Source organism: Aotus nancymaae, unplaced genomic scaffold, assembly GCF_030222135.1.
Source record: "Aotus nancymaae isolate 86718 unplaced genomic scaffold, 86718_ANA_hifiasm-v0.15.2.pri h1tg000089l, whole genome shotgun sequence".
NCBI lineage: Eukaryota > Metazoa > Chordata > Mammalia > Primates > Aotidae > Aotus > Aotus nancymaae.
Window position 1 is genome coordinate 8685001 of NW_026988504.1, and position 16474 is coordinate 8701474.

The 16474-nt window shown below is 53.9% G+C and overlaps 1 protein-coding gene across 3 annotated transcripts in view; it reads right to left on the reverse strand.

The window, feature by feature from the left end:
* Positions 1-1856: 1856 nt before the first annotated feature.
* DNAI2 (dynein axonemal intermediate chain 2) overlaps positions 1857-16474 on the reverse strand; it is a 30604-nt gene continuing 15986 nt past the window's right edge. The window contains exons 6-13 of one of the 3 annotated variants that reach the window (XM_064369763.1): positions 13613-13752; positions 12259-12381; positions 8528-8751; positions 6664-6799; positions 5725-5871; positions 3991-4218; positions 3291-3422; positions 1857-2120 (exon numbers count right to left, since the gene is read on the reverse strand). In XM_064369763.1, the coding sequence (XP_064225833.1) occupies positions 2025-2120; positions 3291-3422; positions 3991-4218; positions 5725-5871; positions 6664-6799; positions 8528-8751; positions 12259-12381; positions 13613-13752 (1226 nt within the window). In that variant the 3' untranslated portion in view covers positions 1857-2024. The remainder of the gene's footprint in view (positions 2121-3290; positions 3423-3990; positions 4219-5724; positions 5872-6663; positions 6800-8527; positions 8752-12258; positions 12382-13612; positions 13753-16474) is intronic. The other 2 variants (XM_021670845.2, XM_012453960.3) reach the window with 2 other exon arrangements.

Here is a 16474-nt window from a genome sequence, read left to right on the forward strand (position 1 = left end):
ACTCCTGGGGCGCTTGTGAAGATGAAGCACTCAGCGTAACCTGAGATTATTGCTTATATCAAGGTCAGCTATAGTCAACGACTCATTGATTTTTCTCTTTGGGCTCGAGGGCCAGCTGGTCCTGGGTCCCTCCTCAAGAAGATTATTTAATTTAATTAATTTATTTATTTATTTTGGGATGGAGTTTCGCTCTTATCGCCCAGGCTGGAGTGCAATGGCACCATCTCTGCTCACGGCAACCTCTGCCTCCCGGGTTTAAGCTATTCTCCTGCCTCAGCCTCCCAAGTAGCTGGGATTACAGGGGTGCACCACTATGCCTGGGTAATTTCTTTTGTATTTGAGTAGAGATGGGGTTTCACCATTTTGGCCAGGCTAGTCTTGAACTCCTGACCTCAGGTGATCCACCCGCCTGGGCCTCCCAAAGTGCTGGGATTTCAGGCATGAGCCACCACGCCTGGCCATTTTATTTTATCTTCGAGACAGGGTCTTACTCTGTTGCCCAGGCTGAGTGCAGTGGTGCGATCGTGGCTCACTGTTGTCTCCAGCTCCTGAGCTCAAGTGATCCTCCCACCTCAGCCTCCCAAGTGGCTGGGATTATAGGCGTGCACCACCATACCAGGTTAATTTTTGTATTTTTTATAGAGATGGGGTGTCCCCATGTTGCCCACGCTGGTCTCGAACTCCTGGGCTCAAGTGATCCTCTCACCTTGGCCTCCCAAGTACTGGGATTACAGGCGTGAGCCACTGCACCTGGCCAAAAAGATTCTTAACACGGGCATTTTTCTTTCTTTTGCCAAATTAGAGATAGGGTCTCACTATGCTGCCCAGGCTGGTCTCAAGTCATCCTCCTTGACTCCTGGATTAAAGTGATCCTCCTGCCTTGGCCTCCCAAAGTGCTCAGATTACAGGCATGAGCCACAGCTCCTGACCGACACAGGCATTTTTCAAGGGCACTTTGGGTCCCTGCCAGGGTCAGCTGCCAACCACACACTGATGACAGTCAGGGCATTGTTCCTTCCTAGTGCAAGGCTGCCACTGAGATGCCCTCTTGACCTCCCGACATCTCTGGCAATGGTCACCCTCTGCTCTGGTGAGCTGTGGTTCCAGAGCACCCCCAGGGCAGCCCACTTCCCACGCTGGAGTACCCCCAAGAGGCCTGCACAGCATCTGGCCCACAGCTGATGACTGTGCGGGGGCTCCCATCCCCGCTCTGCCCCATCACGAGTTCTGAGACAGGGCAAGTCCCTGTCCCACTTCTGGAACCTCCCATGTAGGGTAAAGATGGTAGGAGCACAGGGTCCTGGGGACGTCGTGAATGAATTACAGGAGATGACGTGAAAGGTTCTGGGTGTGGGATGCATCACACGTACTAACTGGTGGCACTGTTATGATTCATTTAACTTTACAAGAATTAGGTAACAGAAAGCATTCAGGTGCGGCAGAACAGCCAAGCTCGTCCCACCTGTCCCCTCCCATGCACTCAGAGGCTTCTGTCATGGCAAAGTATACCCATGCCCGGGAAGCTGCCTGGTGAGGCATTTTCAAAGTGGACAGACTTTTTGTTCCTGATTTGTGGGTTTCGAGGAGGGTTGATCATGGAGAGGAAATCCTCCTGGCCCCACTCGAAGGTCTTCCTGAGGCCCTGCCATGGCCGTGTGGGTGTGGCTGAGGGTTTGCAAGATTGCAAATGAAAATGATTGCTGGGGAATCTGTGACAAGCTGAGTCCCCGGAGACATCCAGGGCGGGGCCTAAGGTGGCCTCGGCCTCGGGGTGGGCTCAGGGCGGCTGAGATCGGGGGCAGCCAGCTCCCGGACAAGCCCTGCCCCTCCCCTCCCTCCAAGGGGTGGCTTGGGACTCAGTGCCCGGTGAGTCAGTGGGGGCCAGCGCTGTGTAGGGGGTAGGGAGTCCGGGCCTGATGCTCCCCGCCCACCGCCCAGTGCTGCTTTAAGGGGGTGGAGCAGGGCAATACCAGAGGTGGGAAGGGAAGGCACACAGGGACAGCTCCGCAGTCGAAGGCTGGCTTCTAGGCTAAGTCTTCTTCCTCTTCGTCACCCCCTCTCTCTCCAGTCGCTTCCTCTGCCTCCTGCACCACCTGGCCTTCCTCTGAACTCGGTTGCTGCTGCAGGGTAAAGACGGCACAGGAGTGTTGGTGCTGGTGGGGGCAGGCCTTCCCCACTCCCCTGGGATGTGAACCCCATGAAGCCCGAAGCAGCCAAATGGCTGAAGCCTGGGTCGATGAGCACCCTGGAACCCGTGGTGCCAGCTCTGCGGCCGGCGAGGGCCCAGCCAGTGCAGAAGGTAGGCACAGCTGCGGGCATGTGACAGACTCGGGTACACGCCTGGCTTCTGCCACGCCTGGCTTCTCAGGCCCCTTGGCTCCCTCACCCACAGAGAGGACAGGACACTTTGCCGGGCTGTGGCCAGGATTGGAAATAGTGGGCGTAAGGACTCAGCCTATGGAAACGGCTTCAGTACCACATGGTACTTTGTGACCAGCGCATTTTGGGCCATCTTCAACACGCCTGTTCAAGATGTACCCTCTATGGAGGAGAGGCGGATACCAGGAGGCAAGGTTTCTCCTCTCCTGAGAGGCAGGAAGTGTGTGGCAGGCGGGAGGGGGAAGAGGCCAAATTCTGTGGACCTAAACACCTTCCGAGGCTCAGCTTCTTCATGTAAAACATTCAAGCCATGGTGAGGAGTACATTCTGAGGTGTATGTCACCAAGCACGCTGCCTGCCAGCCACCATTGCATTGTAAAAGGTGGCCAGTGGCATCTTTGCCTTCTGCAGGGCTGGACAGGCCAGGCGTGGTGGGTTGGAGGAGCACCGGGTTAGGGGTCAGAATCCAGGATTCTAGTCTTGCCCCCATCAGAAATGCACAGAGCTCTCTGCCCCCACCTGTATTACCCAGTGTTGGAAGTACCCTCAAATGCAAAATGCACCTGCAGAAGCCACACCTTTTCCTTAGACCCAGGAGGAGGGAGGCAGAAGAGGGAAGGAGTCACAAGATGGAACCAGTTATCTCTGTGTGCTCACCGCCACCTTCGCTCTGTCCACCCTATCGGGGACCGAGACCTTGCCATACAACTCTTCTTGCAAGCAGGCGTCATGGGTGGGTGCTCTGCGCAGACACACTGGGCCCTGTCTCCCCACGCTTGGTCTAATGCTCTATTGTCCTTGTATTAAAATTCCTCATACTCTTTAAACAAGGGCCCCACATGTTCATTTTGCAGCGCCCCCACTCCCAGGTCTGCCGCCAGTCTTGCCCACAAGGGTGAATCCTGGCATGCACTCGGTTTCTTTGCCCTGCCATGCTGCTCTTTGGCTCTTTCATATTTTGGCATCTCATCTGTGGAGCCTAAAGGAAGTGACCCAGACAGACGACATCTTTTCTTCCTCTGTCCGCTAGTGCAAAAGAAGGCCTGGAAGGTCACCAGACACCACCTTCATAGCTCCACCTCTCACTTTCCAGATAAGAAATTAAGGAACCGAGAAGTGAAGTGACCGGCTCAGGTGATACAGCTAGAGAGTGCGGTAGAGCCGGGGCCATGCACAGATGAGCTGACCACGGTCACACTCCTGACACCAGACCTGGGTAAGCCAGCATGACACATACACCGCTAATGTCACAGCCCTTCCCTCCAGGGGCCTCAAGGCCCCTTCCTCTCTGACAGCTCACTTACCTCTAGGACCCTTGTTCAGTCACTCAACACGCATGTTCAAGATGTACCCTCTATAGGGGGAGGGGAGGATAGCAGGAGGCATGGAGCGTGGCTCCTGCCTGCAGGGAGCCTGAAGTCTGTTTGGAGACTTAGGATTCTTTGGAAGCAAGGGAATAATTCTTCCCACTTTCCAGGTGAAAAGCTTAAGGTCCAGTGGGTAAGGCTACTTGCTCCAGGTCACCCAGGAAGTCAGCAAGCAGAAGCAGAACCCAAGGGCCACCGCTCCCGCCCAGTCCCCAACCCACCCAGCCCCCGTCCAGGACCCTACAGGCGTTGGCTTCAGCTTGATGGCGTCTGCCTCCTGCTTCTTCAGCTCTGCGTAGATGATGTCAAAAAACTCGTCCTCGGCCTTGCCGACCAGCGCCTCCAGGTCTGTGGCCAGCTCCTCGTCCCTCTGCTCCTCATCCCTGCCCTCCGCCCTGCCCTTCTCCTTCAGCCGCATCTCCCGGTGCCTGGCCTCCAGGATCTTCTCTCGCCGGGTCTCACGCTCAAACATCTGGGCATACAGGGACAGAGAGAGTGCGGTGGGGAGAGGGCGGGACGGGAAGCGACGCCAGGGCAGGGGCCAGGTGGGGCTTCTGCGGAACTCTCCTGTCTCCACACAGTCCCTGTAGAGGTCTGTACCCAGGGCTGGTGTCAAGGAAGGAAGGCTGAATATTGGGGTTGGAAGGCTGCAGCAGGGACGCTGAGTCATTCAATGGCAAGCAGCACCAAGTTCCCTGACCACAGAGGGAAGAGCGCCCTCTGGAGCTATGAAATATGGCGGCCCTTGGCCCAACAAGGGCCAGCTCAATGGCAAGATCCCAGTCTCAGGCAGAGCCAAGAGGCTCTCCCGGCCTCAGCACTAGGGGTTTTCAATTTCACAGCATTCCCCGTGGTTCTGGGGAGTTGCCTGCAGAGCTGCCCACTGGGAAGGGATGTAGGAATGGATCTCAGTCCCCCTCTTCAAGCCCCCCTTCCATCTGTCTTCTCTGTTGGCATTCTAAGCCTTCAGGCCGGATGTGGTGGCTCACGCCTATAATCCCAGCACTTTGGGAGGCTGAGGTGGGAGGACTGCTTGAGCCCTGGAGTTTGAGACCAGCCTGGAAAACATAGGGAGAGCCTGTCTCTAAAAAAATTAAAAAATGAGCCAGGAATGGTGGTGCATGCCTGTGATCCCAGCTATTTGAGAGGCTGAGGAGGGAGGACTGATTTAGCCTGGGAGGTGGAGGCTGCAATGGACCATGATTGTGCCACTGCACTCCAGCCTGGGCAACAAAGCAAAACCCAGTCTCAAAATAAAATAAAATAGATACAATAAGAATAAATAAAATAAAATAATTAAGCCGGGTGCGATGGCTCATACCTGTGATCCCAGCACTTTCAGAGGCCAAGGTGGGCAGATCATCTTGAGGCCAGGAGTTCAAGACCAGCCTGGCCAACATGATGAGACCATGTCTCTACTAAAAATACAAAAATTAGCTGGGCATGGTGGTGTGCACCTGTAATCCCAGCTACTCAGGAGACTGAGGCAGGAGAATCACTTGAACCTGGGAGGCAGAGATTGCAGTGAGCCGAGATCGCGCCATTACACCCCAGCCCGGGCAATACAGTGAGACTCTGTCTCAAAAATAAATGAATAAATTTTTAAAAATTAAATTAAATTAAAATACAATGTAATACAATAAAATACTAAGCCTTCATTGGAAAGGTTCTGCAAAAAAAAAAAAAAAGTGTTATTTGAAACTAGACAAACCTCTTTGATTTACAGCTAAAAATCTGAATCCTAGAGAGCGAAGTGACTTACTGAAGGCCACTTAGCTCCACAGCATTTGAGCAAGGGCACATTGACACACCAACACCTATTTATGGAGCCCACTTCGGGACACCGCCTCCCCATAATGTGCACCCATGTCCTAGGGATGGGGGGGGAGGGGACACTGATTTTTCTGACTAGCTTGCTCTGCGGTGGGGCCAGGTCGGGATGTGCCGGAGGGGTTCTCCCCACGCGCCCGGCACTTACGGAGGAGGCTGTGTTCTTCTCATTCCTCTGGAGGGTGGAGAGCCCACTGGAGACCTCCAGCAGGGTGGTCGTCCCCAGCTGGGAGCCGCAGGCGATGAGACACCCATTGTCCTGCACCCGGAGGCAGAAGAGGGCCTCGTCACATACCTGCAGAAGGGGCCAGGCAGACCCAGCCAGAAGAGACAGGAGCAAAGTTACATGTGTCTGATTAACTGGCCCTGGGGAGGCTCCGCCACTCGGCCCTGTTCAAACACCCTCGGAGACGCCTCTGCCCCACGGGATGAAACTCGGAGACTGGCCGTTAAGACCCCTGGCTTCCCTGCCTCGTGTCCCGCCCCACCCCTTCAGTTCTGTCTCACAGTCACCCTGTGGTTCCCCACGCCCCCACCCTTCCACGGCCCCAGCCAGCAAGGCTCAGCTCTGGCCACCCTGACCTGAAGGGGACGCTCCAGCAGCCAACCCCCGGGGGCTCTGCCTGTAGGCAGGAGATGCCAGCTACCTGCTTTCATTTCTTTTTAAATTTCCCCTGGGTGGTACTGTTGAACCACGAGGGTGCCAAGTCCCCCAGATCCCTTAACCTTTGACACGCCAACCACTATTTATGGACCCCACTTCAGGACACCACACTGCCTCCCCCAAAATGTGCACCCATGTCCTAGGGGGTGAGGGGGAGGGGACACCCTTTTCTGACTAGCCTGCTCTGCAGCGGGGCCAGGTCAGGACGGGACATGCTGTGGGGGTTCTCCCCAGGCGCCCGGCATTTACAGAGCACACGCTCCAAAGCAATCGCTACAGTCAGCCTGCATGCAGCTCCCCCGCAGAGGCCCAAACACGCCTGGCCACATACTGCACACGAGCCCACAGCACCCCACACCCACACCCACACCAAGGCCTGGCTCCCGGAGGACCCAGATGCACAGGAAGGGACGTGCGGATGACCTTCAGACTGAGGGCGGGGTCACACTGCTTGAACACAAAGTCCCAGATGTCCAGGGTCCCATCCATCTTGGTGGTGAAGAAAACGGCCGGCCTCACGGGGCTCCAGGCAGCGTCGGTGAGGTAAGCCATGTGGTACCTGTGGGAGGCAGCCCACATGATGGCTGGAGGGACAGAGAGGCTTCTGAGCCACAGCTCGGCTCACTCGGTCCCTTCTGGCATCCAGGGTCTCAAGAGTCTTGCGAGGCAGGAAGTTCTTCCTTGTGTCTGACTTCTAGCTGTGCTGACCTCACCCACCCACGGCTCACAGGCTGCTTTTTTTTCTTTTCTTTTTCTGATTTCTTGAGTCTCACTCTGTCACCCACGCTGGAGTGCAATGGGGTGATCTCGGCTCACTGCAACCTCTGCCTTCTGGGTTCGAGTGATTTTCTTTTCTCAGCCTCCTGAGTAACTGGGATTACAGGCACCTGCCACCACATCCGGCTAATTTTTTTATTTTTAGTAGAGAAGGGATTTCACCATGTTGGCCAGGCTGGTCTCGAACTCCTGACCTCAGGTGTCCAACAGTCTGCTCTTTAAAGGGTTCTGTGCTGGTCATGGGCAGTGGCTCATGTCTGTAATCCCAGCACTTTGGGAGCCCAAGGTGGGAGGATGGCTTGAAACTAGGATTTTGAGACCAGCCTCGGCAACGTGGCAAGACTGTCTCTACAAAAAAAAATTTTTAAATTAGCTGGATGTGGTGGCGACCACCTGTGGTCCCAGCTCCTTGGGAGGCTGAAATGGGAGGTTCGCTTGAGCCCAGGAGGTCGAGGCTGCAGTGAGCCATGTTTGTGCCACCGTACTCCAGCCTGGGCAACAGAGTGAGACCCTTTCTCAAATAAACTAAATAAAGGGCTCTGGGCACCATCCTTCCCGTGGGCTGGCCGCTGGCACTTCTCTGCTACTAACTCCAGGTGGCAGGTGCGTGTTAGCGTACCTGGTCCCACCCTGGGACTCACGGATGGGTGTCAGAGGGAGGACACGCCCAGAAAAGCTGCTAACACTGAGATCAGGAGAGTGTCACTTCCTGCTTGGTTTCATCTGGATTTTCAAGAGTTTCTTCAGTGAAGATGGGAAGTTTTTTAAAAAGAGACACACACATGTGCACACACAATGGAGCCTTCAGATTTTCACCAAAACCTCTTCTCCCTTCCTTCACTGCAATGTACTTGTAGCTGGGCCCCTGGTGGGCAAGGCAGAGACTACATTTCCCGGTCACCTTTGCAATGGAGTGTGTTGACAGCCAGGCCGCAGTGGGAGAAACGATCAAGACTAAAGGAAGGGTGCGGCGGCTCACGCCTGTAATCCCAGCACTTTGGGAGGCCGAGGTCGGCAGATCACCTGAGGTCAGGAGTTCGAGACCAGCCTGGCCAACATGGCAAAACCCTGACTCTACTAAAAATACAAAAATTAGCTGGGTGTGGTGGCAGATGCCTGTAGTTCCAGCTACTGGGGAGGCTGAGGCAGGAGAATTGCTTGAACCCAGGAGGCGGAGGCTGCGGTGAGCCGAGATCACGCCACTGCACTGAGCCTGGGGCCAAGAGCGAGAATCTGTCTCAAAAAAAGAAAAAAAGGAAAGAAAATTAAGCCTGTTTTATTAAAATAATGGCCATTATTTTTAGCAATTGAGTGGTTTGAAGCCTATCCCTTTCTGGAGTGGCTGGAGCAAGTCACTTGCTAACACAGGCTCGGGTGTTTGTGGAGGGTTTTTTTCCTCCATTTTACAGATGGACATATGGAGGCTCAGGACTCTTCGGGGCCCAGCTGGGCCCACTCTGTCCCCTCCTCTCTGCGTGCAGCCCCTCCCGTCCCCAGCATCCCCTCTTACTTGGTCCACATGATGGATGACTCCCGGCTGTCTTCAGACCAGATGCGGGCTGTCCAGTCGCCTACCGTTAGGAAGTTCTTCGGGTAGAAGGGATTCCTCTGGAGGGCGTAGATGGGGCCGTGATGGCCCGAGAAGGTGCATACGATCTTCTCGGCTGGCGTCTTGGCCTTGCGGTTGCAGGAGATGACGATGCCCTGTTCGGTGCCCACCATGAACTTGGTGGGCTGTGGAAGGAGCGACACAGGAGGGGAAGGCTCCGTGAACCATCAGCTCTGCGCTTAGCGGGCATGGCCAGGTGCCTGCTGGGGTGGGGTCTGCAGGTGCCAGAAAGGCCCTCAGATCAAGCCTCCGCTCGGGCTGTGGCCCCACCAGGAGAGCTGTCCCCACTCTTCCCGGGCTCCTCAGACCCCACCTTGTTTTGGAAGCTGCTCCAGGAGCCTGTGCTTAGTGAAGCCTGCCCTGGCGCCTCCAGGCCCCGGAGGGTCGTCACCAGCTCCCTTCACTGTGACTATCACTGTGACCACGATGCATTTGGCCATCCAGATCCTGAATGTTTGTTTACAGGCAGAGTAAACAAGGCCCAGGGAGGGGATGCAGTGTGACCCACCCAGGTCACTCACAAGATGGGCTGAGCCTGCCCTGGCAGGACAGTGACATTTGTCTTTCTTCTTTTTCTTTTCTTTGAGACAGAGTCTCACACTGTTGCCTGGGCTGAAGTGGAGTGGTGCGATCTTGGCTCACTGCAACCTCCGCCTCCCGGGTTCAAGCGATTCTCCTGCCTTAGCCTCCCAAGTATCTGGGATTACAGGCACCTGCCACCATGCCCGGCTAATTTTTTTGTATTTTTAGTAGAGACAGGGTTTCACCATGTTGGCCAGGCTGGTTTCCAGCTCCTGACCTCAGGTGATCCACCCACCTCGGCCTCCCAAAGTGCTGGGATTACAGGCGTGAGCCACCATGCCCGGCCGACAGTGACATCTGTCAGCATTGTCCAGGCTGATGTCCCTGAGAACTCAGAGCAGGCGGCCGATCAGCACTCAGGAAGCCGCCTGGCAGCTGGTGATGTGATTTGTCCCTCCACTGCTGGCTGGTGAGCTCTTTGAGGGGTGCAAGCTCGTCTTATGTGGGCCCATCACCCACAAACTGACCTCTAATAGCTACCCACTTCACTGCGGACTGAATACACAAAGGCCGGTCTCCGGACTCCTGATCCAGTGCTCCCTCTGAGCACAACCCCCTCAATCATGCAATGCCCCGCCTCATTCACCGTTCCGTGGCTGAACTTCCAGGCTAGATCAGACAACCTCCACCAGCAGGGCCTGAGCCTACCATAGCGCTGTGTCCCCAGCATTCCAAATGGAAAAAGCAGCTGAGTGACATAGGGGACGAGCATGCTGAAGGGAGGGAGGGCCTTTGTCAACGGGCTCAGATTGAGGGAATGTGCTCTCTTTCCGGGTCCACAAGGGGGCATAGTTTTTTTTTTTTTTTTTTTTTTTGAGACGGAGTTTCGCTCTTGTTACCCAGGCTGGAGTGCAATGGCGCGATCTCGGCTCACCGCAACCTCCGCCTCCTGGGTTCAGGCAATTCTCCTGCCTCAGCCTCCTGAGTAGCTGGGATTACAGGCACGCGCCACTATGCCCAGCTAATTTTTTGTATTTTTATTAGAGTCGGGGTTTCACCATGTTGACCGGGATGGTCTCGATCTCTTGACCTCGTGATCCACCCGCCTCGGCCTCCCAAAGTGCTGGGATTACAGGCGTGAGCCACTGCGCCCGGCCGGGGGCATAGTTTTAAGGGCAAAAACTTCCCAGCGCCATGCACCGCCGCCCCCATGCCTCTCCATCCGGGAGATTTAACAGTCTCTGTTTTAATTTTTGTACACACAGGAAAGGGTCAAAAGTCAATCACTCCAGCAGAAGTTCTAAGGAACTCCTTTCATTGGCCAGGGGTTTTGGAGAAGATGGGGGGTTCCTCCCAGGTTAGAAGTCCCCTTCTTCCACACTCCTTCAGGCTCCAAGCCATCTTTCTCTCTCCTGCCTTTTCCCTCTGGGGTCCCCTTCCACACCCCCTCGCGGAAGCCTGCCTTCCCCTCCTAAACTCCATCTCTCTCTATTCCCTTCCACTCAGTGTGGAAGCTGCTTTCCTCTCCCGGATTCCATCTTTCTGGACTCTCTCGCTCAGTGTGAGAGGAGCTTTCCTTCTCTGGTTTTCCCGCTCCTGGGAACCCTTCTCGCTCAGTGTGAGAGCGGCTTTTCTTTCTCTCGCTCAGTGTGAGAGCTAGCTGTTTCTTTCTCTCTTCTCCTGTTTCTCTCTCTACCTAAATAAATCACTTTCTGCAAACACTTTTTGAGTCTGGTATTTACTTTATAAGCGCACCTGCCGTGGTCCCCTCTCTCATTCTTGAGAGAGCCGGAGGCCAAGAACCTACAATATTCTCTCAGGGGAGCTGTGCCTCCCCAGCACCCCAAAATCCCGGTCACAGGATGTCCTCTGCAGGCGATGAACCAGCCCCTATGGAACGTTTTCCTGAGCCCTCGCCACCCCAACCTCCATGCCCAGTGCCTTGTCCTCTGGGGAGGGGTCAGTTGAATTGTCTCCTCATCCCACCAGCATTCATCTCTCAGCCTTGGGCTGGGGTTGCCCAGGCAGGTTCAAGGCCAGAGCCTCCCAAAGCCCCAGGAATGGTGGCACATGACCCAGAAGCAAACAAGTGACACCCGCAAGGGGGAACCAGGTCTCGGCTGCACTAAGATGAAAACCAAGACTCAGCCCAAGCCAAAAGCCAACAACAAGGGAAAGCTGCCTTCTTGTTTTAGAGAGGAAGTATTCCTCTGCTGCTTCTAGAAGCTTCCCTCCTCTAACACATTTGCATTATGCTCAGACTTTGATATTTCATTTTTTTTCTTTTCTTACGTAGGGACAGCGTCTTGCTATGTTGCCCAGGCTGGTCTTGAACACCTGGACGCAAGTGATCCTCCCACCACAGCCTCCTAAAGTGCTGGAATTACAGGTGTGAGCCACCATGCCTGGCCTCACATTGATGTTTTCCTTCCTTCCTTCCTTCCTTTTCTTTCCTTTTTCTCTCTTTCTCCCTTCTTTTCTTTTTTGGTAAAGATTGGATGTCATACTATGTATCCAGGCAGGTCTTGAATTCTCGGCCTCCCAAAGTGCTGGGATTACAGGTGACAGCCACCGTGCTCAGCCAAACTTTGATATTTCTTGGTCATTCTTTCTTAGTTACTGAACACCGAGACCATGCCTGTGCTCTGGTTTTCCAAGGAGCCTGCTCTGACCTCATTTTCCTCTCCAGTACCTCCTCTTTCCTCAGAGGAGGGCAGATGACCGGCCTAGGGCCCCCGTGCCAGGTAGGGCCAGGACCTGGGTTGGAGACTAGGGCTCACGATGTTGGTCCTGGGCGTGACCTTCCCCATGAAACAGGGCTTTTCTGGAATTGTCCTGTCAAAAGATTGCCCTCTGTGTTAAGCTGGGCTACTGGCCAAAAGATGACCTTGGTGCGATGACGACTATGATGTCCTTCTTCAAGGAGCTCTGCTGCCCCCTGCTGGAAAGTTGTTGTAAAGGCCACACGTGTCTAGGATGGCTGCAGGAAGGTTGGCCTCTCTGGACTGGTGCTGGATTCCGTGAGCTCCTGGTATCCTGGCCATGGCCTGTCTTCAGCCCTGGCTGCCCTGGCAATGGAAGTCGGGGAAGGGACAGCAAGAGACACTCACCAAAGTAGGTTCGAACTCCAGGGAGATGGCCCCCAAGGCATTTTCCAACTGCTCCTTTCTGGTGATGTCCATGATCACGACCTCAGTGGGCTCACTTATCTTTCGGATGTCCCACCACATGACCTGGTGGGAGGAGGGGTGACCGTGAGACCTGCAGGCCCTGCATTCCCCACCTCCACCGCTTTTGCCTTCCCCACCCCCGCCCCACCTTCCTGGGGCCAGCCACTGGGCCACAAAGGATGGGGCTCCCAGCAATCCATGGGAGCAAATACACTTAGGATTGCTGCCCTGCCAACAGACCCTACACCTGGCTGATCCTCAGAGTCACTGGCAAGCTTCATGAAATCCAGATACCGGGGCCTCGCCCCTGACCTACTGAACCAAAACCAGGCACAAGGCCAAGTATCACTACACACCGAGACTCCTCACCATAAGGCGATGTCCAGCAATGTTAAAAACGCACGTGTTTCCTGACCTAGAAGTCCCACCACCAGCAATGTCTGCTGCAGATTATCCCCGCACGTGTGCGATAATCTGTGTATAAAGACGCTCTTTGGTACATTTTGGGGAGAAGCAACACACTACTAGAATCCATATATAAATAATGATGACACTACTCCCCAAACTACTAGAATCCATATACAAATAATGGCGACCCACATGATGCCAGGATTAACAGGCACGGGGCAGCGGTTTCTGTCTGTCTCCAAGGTACACAAGATGAAAATCATCAAGTACAGAATAGTGTGCAAAGTGTACAAAGAGAAAGTGAAGAAGAGAGATGTGTTTCCTTGAATATGCAGAGACTAGCTCTGAAGGCAGACCTAAGAGATGGATGCCTGCAGGGAGGGGAGGGGCTGCGGACGGAGGCCGGCGGAAGGCATTTTCCTTTTTGTACCTTTTAGATTCCGTACTGTGGGCATGTATTACCACTATTCAATTTTAAAATAAAGCGTTAGGCCAGGCGCTCATGCCTGATGCCTGTAATCCCAGTATTTTGGGAGGCCAAGGCAGGTGGATCACCTGAGGTCAGGAGTTCAAGACCAGCCTGGCCAACACGGTGAAACCCCATCTCCACTAAAAACAAAAAATTAACTGAGCGTGGTGGTGGGTGCCTGTAATTGCAGCTACTTGGGAGGCTGAGGCAGGAGAATTGCTTGAATCCAGGAGGTGGAGATTGCAGTGAGCCAAGACTGTGCCATTGCACTCCAGCGTGGGCAAGTCGTCTCAAAATGAAATAAAATATAAAATAAAATGTGTTAAAGGAAATGTCCCCAGGGATTCTGATGGGGAACCAGGGAATGGTTACTGTCTCCCCCTTCCCTTGCCTCCCCAGGGTCTGGCCGGTGGGTACCTGCCCATCTGTGGATGCTGAGAAGCACTCGGTGCCCGTCTTTGACTGCAGCCAGATGGTACCATACACAGGGTCTCGGTGGCTGAACTCGAGGGTGGATAGGTCGGCCACCAGGCTGCCCTTCCGGGTGTCCCAGCAGGCTGGTGAGGAAGGAGAGGAAGAAGCAGTGGAGGCGGACACCGGTTTCCTTCCCTGGGGCAGGGAGCGGGGGTCAGGGGAGGGCTGGCTTGGTTCCAATCAGCCTGAGTTTCCTACTAGCCCCCACGGACCCTCGGGAGAAACTCCAAGAGTGCAAGCTTCGTTCAGTCCTTGAGCCCCTCCCAGGCATTGACTCCCTACACAACACTTGACCTGGGGAAAGCCTCTGGGGACAGGACAGGCAGAGTGGCAGGGGAACACATGAGGGTGGTCAGAGAAGGCCTCCTGGAGGAAGTGACAGGCCGCTGAGATGGAAGGCCAGCCTCAGGATGGAGGGAGCCAGGCGAGAGGAGAGCTGAGTCCCTGCCACCGGGAAAAGCACGCGGAAAGGCCCCATTTAGGTGAATCTCCCTGCTGCATTAGCTCATTCCCTTTTATCCCTTGCACCTCTGCTGCCTCTGTTGGAGAGAGACTCACAGAGCTTTAGCCTTTACTGTGATCTGTTATCAGTGCTTTGCCAAGAGCGACGGAAGGTTATCTGTCCCTTGTCCTGTTGGGTTTCATTTCCATTTTCATGAGTGCACAGTGAGGACTCACCCTGTCACTCAGAGCTGTTTCTACTTAGTGTTTCTTGGAGAAATACTAAGTCAAAGCTTATGAACTAAGTACTTTTAAGTAGTTACAAATAACAAAGTACTTAGTTCATAAGCTTTGACTTAGTATTTCTCCAAGTCCAAGGCATTTGCCCCTGAAATAAGCGGGTCCAGAAATATGTATTCCTAGATAAGCCTGCTCAGCCAGGCACAGGCGCACATTAGGAGGCTGAGGCAAAAGGATCGCTTGAGCCCAGGATTTCAAGACCAGCTTGGGCAACATAGTGAGAACCCATCTCTACAAAAAAATTAAAAAATAAGCTGGGCATGGTGGTATATCCCTGTAGTCCCCGCTACTCAGGAGGCTGAGGTGGGAGAATTGCTTGAGCTTGGGAAGTTAAGGCTGCAGTGTAAGATTGTGTCACTGCACTCCAGCCTGGGCAACAGGGCAAGACCCTGCCTCAAAAAATAAAGATAGGCCAGGCATGGTGGCTGATGCCTGTAATCCCAGCACTTTGGGAGGCTGAGGTAGGTGGGTCACGTGAGGTCAGGAGTTCGAGACAAGCCTGGCCAATATGGTGAAACCATATCTCTACTAAAAATACCAAAAGATCAGCCAGGTGTGGTGGCAGGTGCCTGTAATCCCAGCTTCGCAGGAGGCAGGAGAATCGCTTGCACCTGGGAGGCAGAGGTTGCAGTGAGCTGAGATCACGCCATTGCCCTCCAGCCTGGGCAACAAAGTGAGACTACGAGAGTATCTCAAAAACAAAACAAAAAATAAAAACAAAAGATAAGCCTGCTCTGCTTTGGCAAAGCAGTGCTCAAGGGTAGGTCCCACTGGGTCCCGCGTGGCCCTAGAGGGCCCTTCTTGGAGCAGCAGAGCACCAGAGCCTGGGCTGGTATGAGCTGGCATGAAAAACCACTGAAAGAGGTTATGAATAATGAGCGAGGCAAGGCTCCTGAATTAATCATGGCAAAGCGGCTCTGCTTCAGTCTTTTAGAGCTCTGGCACCCAGATAATTTGGCAGGGACGTTTAAGGGAACCCGGGTCTATTCCATGCTCTGAAAGCTCCCCTGGGCAGGAGGCAGCAGGTCTGAGAGGGAGCTTGGGGCCTCAGGAAGCAGCTGACTACAGAGAGTTTCCCGGGAGGAGTTTCTCAGCCATCCTGGCCCCCACTGCAGCAAAAGTGTGAGAACATACACAGGTGGAAGGAGTGGTGGATTCTTTTCACGCCCAGGGGCAAGACTTTCCTGGGTGTAGTTATGGGTTGGGTGTCTGGTGACTTCAGGGTCAGGGGAGTAGAACAGGTAGGGACATTCAGAGCCAATCCAGGCAGGTGACTTCTGATCTCACTAGGTATTGGGGAAAAAAAAAAGGCAGTTTTGGCTGGGTGTGGTGGCTCACGCCTGTAATCCCAGCACTTTGGAAGGTCAAGGCGGTGGATCATTTGAGGTCAGGAGTTTGATACCAGCCCGGCAAACATGGCAAAACTCTGTTCCTATTAAAAATACAAAAATTACATCCTGGTCAACATGGTGAAACCCCGTCTCTACTAAAAATACAAAAATTAGCTGGGCATGGTGGTGCACACTTGTAGTCCCAGCTAATCGGGAGGCTGAGGCAGGAGAATTGCTTGAACCCAGGAGACAGAGGTTGCGGTGAGCCGAGATCGCACCATTGCACTCCAGCCTGGGTAACAAAAGCGAAACTCCGTCTCAAAAAAAAAAAAAAAAAAAATACAAAAATTAGCCAGGTGTGGTGGCACGTGCCAGCCACTCAGGAGGCTGAGGCAGGAGAATCACTTGAACTCAGGAGGCAGAGATTGCAGTGAGCCAAGATTGCACCACTGCACTCCAGCCTGGGTGACAGAGTGAGACTCTGTCTCAAAAAAAAAAAATCTGTTATCCAGGTGTGCCATCAACAAACATCGTGAAGTAGGGACCTCCTCCATAATAGCAGTGAGAAAACTGGCAAAAATGGTCAGAATCAACTTTTTCAGAACTCTGGAAATTAGCTAGAGGCTTACAGCAGTCGGGAGAATGTTTATTCAAGAAAAACAGTAGAATCTTGGTTAAAAAAAAACAGTGGTATTTTCACTTGCCCTAGTTAAGATAGCACACTCTGCAGTTC